Source organism: Ixodes scapularis, unplaced genomic scaffold, assembly GCF_016920785.2.
Source record: "Ixodes scapularis isolate PalLabHiFi unplaced genomic scaffold, ASM1692078v2 PGA_scaffold3__209_contigs__length_174095766, whole genome shotgun sequence".
In the NCBI taxonomy this organism is placed as follows: Eukaryota; Metazoa; Arthropoda; class Arachnida; order Ixodida; family Ixodidae; genus Ixodes; species Ixodes scapularis.
The window spans coordinates 146,986,648-146,990,907 of record NW_024609868.1 but is presented as its reverse complement, the minus strand read 5'-3'; the positions used below and the strand labels follow the sequence as shown (position 1 = coordinate 146,990,907).

General features: G+C 49.1%; 1 protein-coding gene across 1 annotated transcript; it reads right to left on the bottom strand.

The window, feature by feature from the left end:
* Positions 1 to 270: 270 nt before the first annotated feature.
* On the bottom strand, positions 271 to 1,014 carry LOC121837307. The gene has a single exon (XM_042292908.1). It carries the CDS (start codon positions 1,012 to 1,014, stop codon positions 271 to 273), a length of 744 nt encoding a protein of 247 aa, XP_042148842.1.
* Positions 1,015 to 4,260: the final 3,246 nt, after the last annotated feature.

Sequence of the window (4,260 nt, the reverse complement as noted above, 5' to 3'; positions counted from 1 at the left end):
TCCTGAGTCTATTAATAAAAATACCCCTCCGCCATGTGCGTGTCGATCTTTACGGTAGACAGAGAAGCCACCAGGAAATACTTCACTGTCCAGCACGGATTCATCGAGCCATGACTCAGTGCCCATGATAATACTCGGCTTTATTGATTCTACAAGGCAAAAGAAATCGTCTACTTTATTTTTAAGGCTACGGCAGTTTAGCAACAAAACAGTGGAAAGAACGTCCGACGATATTGATGAACTTAGAACATTTTTGGTCAAAGGGCTGTGTCATTGTTGTGGCCTTGTACCTCTCTTTCTGCGCACAGGGACTGCCTCCTTTCGCTCAGCGTCCCAGATAAACACGTCGCCGTTCACAACTAGCTTATCATATGAAAGATGCACTTTGTTGCTCTTATCTTGCCTTATTTGTTTAGAGTGGCTCCATAGATTACGTCTTTTTTCGCGAAGTGAATTACTGAAATCTTCGGATACACTAAAGTCGGTGTTCTTAAATTTAAATCCAGAGTGTAAAATATCTTCCTTTTCGGTCCAAGACATAAAGTTTACTATAACTGGTCTCTTGAAACCATCTTTAAAGTAACCAATCCTGTGCGCCCTCTGAATCGAAGCAGGATTGATTTCCATGATATCATTGCAAATTTGTACCACATGGTTCTTTGATTCCTCCCAGGTTTCATTGCGCTTTCCGTCGGATATGCCGTAAAACACAAGATTGCACCGGCGGCTGCGGTTTTCGAGGTCATCGATATGCTCCTCTATCCTTTTGTTCTGGTCCTCAAAATCAGCAACACGCTTTTCCAAGTGGTCATTACTTTTAAGTAAGTTGTCAAGCTTTTTTTCAAATTCTTCTTGTTTACTCTCTATGGTAGAAAGTTTAATCGTAACATTGGCCATACTGACCGTTAGCCCTTCGAGCATAGTTTCTATTTTTGTCATCTGCTCAGCTTTCGTCGGTGGACCTGGGTTTAGCTCGACGTCACCCGACAGTAGTAGCAACAAAACGAGGAACATTATTCTCCAGCGAGAAAAAAACCGCCTACGGCGCAACACAACGTGGCGGTGCTTACTACATGCACATGCCATCAAAAACAGGTCTTTGGGTGGAGCCGGCAGGCAAAGACAAGTTCTAGGAAGGTAGCCAATGTAAATTGTACCAACCTGCAGGCGAAAAAGGCACGGTGAGCGCATGTTTGGGTGTCTGCCGGCTCCAAGACCCAAGGGAGCGGTGGCGTCCGTTGACTTATATAACCACTGGGGAAGTTCATTCGTTGTAGGGGTGTCGGCCACGGGCACGCGGAAGAACGCCCCCTGCTGTCCAGTCGTGGACAGCATTGGCGTAGTCATCGCAAATGGTCCGATGACCAAGCTGTTGTTTGTTGTTGTTGATGGCGCACTCCCTCCGAAGCTGGCGTGGCTGACGATGCATAGTACCGGCAGGACAACCGTCTGCAGGCGAAAAAGGCACGGTGAGCGCATGTTTGGGTGTCTGCCGGCTCTAAGACTTTTATGTTTGGGTGTCTTTTATAAATCTGTAACGGTCTGCGACCAAAGAACTCTCCCGCACATGTCAAGCTTATATGCGCCGCGGGGAGAAATGAATGTCGAGTAGGAAGTATCAGGCGCAGTGTCGTTGTAGTGGTTGCGTATATGTCTTTGCTGTGTAATATGTGGTGCTGTGTTGCCTGCGATATACGTTGCTGTCTATTCGTGATCACCTAAAGAAGCGCAAAAAATGCAAGGACGAGGAAGTAAACAGACAAGAGCGCACTTGCAACTGGTTTTTATTTGTGAAAACAACCATATACATAGCTTCGAAATAACACATACTCTCTCCTAAATTCTGTTTAACCCCCGTAGTTTAGGATGCTTACCCTTTCTGTGTTATTTTCGACTGTGTGAACCAAGGAATACCAGGGCTCGTAGCCTGCTCGGCCTTCGGAGAAAACGAACAAAAAGAGCGAACGTCAAGCAGCCCACGACGCGGGTCGTTCGACGCCCTTCGAGAATTAATTCCGTCGAGATAAGCTCCGAAAATTCTTCCCGGCTATGTTCCCGGTCTTCGCTAAAGATAGCTGATAGGGTCAGGGGTATGGGGAAGGAATAGACAGTTTCGTTCATTTGCTTTGGTGTTGTGCAAAAACATTCAGCCCTTCTACTCTCGTGAAGAACGAAGAAGGTGCATACACATGCACCAGCGGGGTGCATGTGTACGTTCATTGTGACTCTCGGTTTTGCATTTTTCTTCCTCCGTTCAGCTGCCGTATTTACAAGTATTAATAACCAACCTGCTCAGCTTCAGGCAATCACAAGAAGGAAGCCCATCGAAGCTGTACTATGGTGGAAATTAAGTATCTATAAATGTAAGGATTAAGGTGTGATTGGGTAATTGCTTATGTGAGAACCGTACTGTCCCCGGTTCTCTTTGTTATACCACGTTAACCTCATGAATGGGAGTCAAGGCGCCACTCGGTAGGTGCTCCGGTACGGGTGGGTACTTTTAGCCGTTCACGGGTCGCGAACCGGGGCACCGCGCCTTTGAGCAGGGAGTCTCGGCACGTTCTACACGCCGGTTATTTGTAGACGTCCACCGACTCGATACACTGCAGCAACGGGCACGCGCCCGTTTCCCGCTTCTTCTCGTCCGACACGCCGCCGATCGCGGATACGTTTCCGGCGAACCAGAGTCGGTCGCACACGGCACACGTGACGCCAAACGGGTTCTCCACGAACTCCCTCCGGAACTTCGCCGTCGCATCCGGGAACTGTTTAGCCGGCGTGGAGTGCTGTCGTCGCCGGGCCTCGAGCTTGCGCTTGGCCTCCGTGGCCCGCCGGCGCCGTTTACATCGCTGGTTGTGTTCTCGGCGGCGGCTTTCCAGGCGAGGGATGCGCTCTTCTTTCGCAAGGGAGTCTAAAGCGGTGGACGTAGTGGAAGTCGAGGCGACAGCGACTTCACGTCGATTGCGGACCCATTCGCGCTGCTGCGTACGTCACCGCTCTTGCCGCACCCAGTCTTCTTTCCCCGAATGGGCAAGCAGACGTCCATCCTGAGTCCAAACCGAAACTGATAAAAACGCAGGAAACAGCGCGCAAAACAGACGGGGACGAAGAAGAAACACACGTGACGAGCGCTGCGCTCGTCATGTGTGTTTCTTCTTCGTCCTTGTCTGTTTTACCCAACTATCCATTCTTCTATGATAGCTGGGAAGGCTGCCGCCATCTACGAGCGACGGCGGCCACCAGACTGGTTGTGTGCTTGCCGCCGTCGCTTATAGATGGCGGTACCTGTCCAGAGGTTTGTGTCGACAAGATCTTTGGTACCGGGCACGATCCATTGTGAGCCTAGCCCTTAACAGCTCCGCTGTAAAAAGCAGGTCTCTTCAAAATGTGCCCAAAGACGAGCCGGATTCCATCCGTTCGTCTTGAAGTGACTCGTCGACACTGTATACGGGATACGCTGTGGTATTTGGGATCTTTTTCAAAAAATATCCTGTTCAGATAACGCTGCACAGTGGGGTACGTAAAGTATGTTGTTCGATTGAGGAAACTGGTTGAATTTCATATTGTGAGCGGGGAATACCCATGCTTTTCGGCTATCCTATGTGGTCCCATATTTTCGACAGTTAAGACCTTTGTAGGTTGCGCGGCTGAGTGTATGGCGCAGTAAAAAATCAACATAAAAACACATTCTGATTGACTTTGTTCTGTCACGCATAGCCTCACAAAAATAGCTTTCATTTGTTTGTTTTCGTTTCCAAAAGGAGCACAATGCTTCGTTAAAAACCTTGAGAAATTCTATTCGCCATAGAGCACGAAATAAACAATGAAACGTGGCAATTTAGACGCCACCAGCCCGGAATTGCGCCCACACAGGCCCCACAGCCCGCTGATGAGAAAACCCACAGCCCAGCCCAGTCAGGCAACACTGACGTACACTCTCAAAAACTTGGGACGCGCGCTGTAAATCGCTTCGTTCGAGACTGTTGCTGGAAAGGTATATCTCTATAGTCAAGCAATGACCAGCAAATGTTTGAAGATTTTCGGCACGAAATTTCAGACGATTCGCCGTTCGGATTCGATCCACCGGCATCGCCCCTGAGGAGGTAGTGCCGGCGGTTCCTGTGGAGTCTGCCTTCGTGATGTGCCGACATGTGAAACCAGATGCCACTTCCAAGCATAACAGCATGGAAGGTTTAATTTGCTAGCAAGGTGTGAACTGTTTTCTAGCACGGCACAAACGTTGGGACTCAGCGCTCGAGT

Excerpts from the sequence above, each read along its gene's own strand:
- LOC121837307 (XM_042292908.1), bottom strand. The coding sequence starts at position 1,014 with ATGTTCCTCGTTTTGTTGCTACTACTGTCGGGTGACGTCGAGCTAAAC.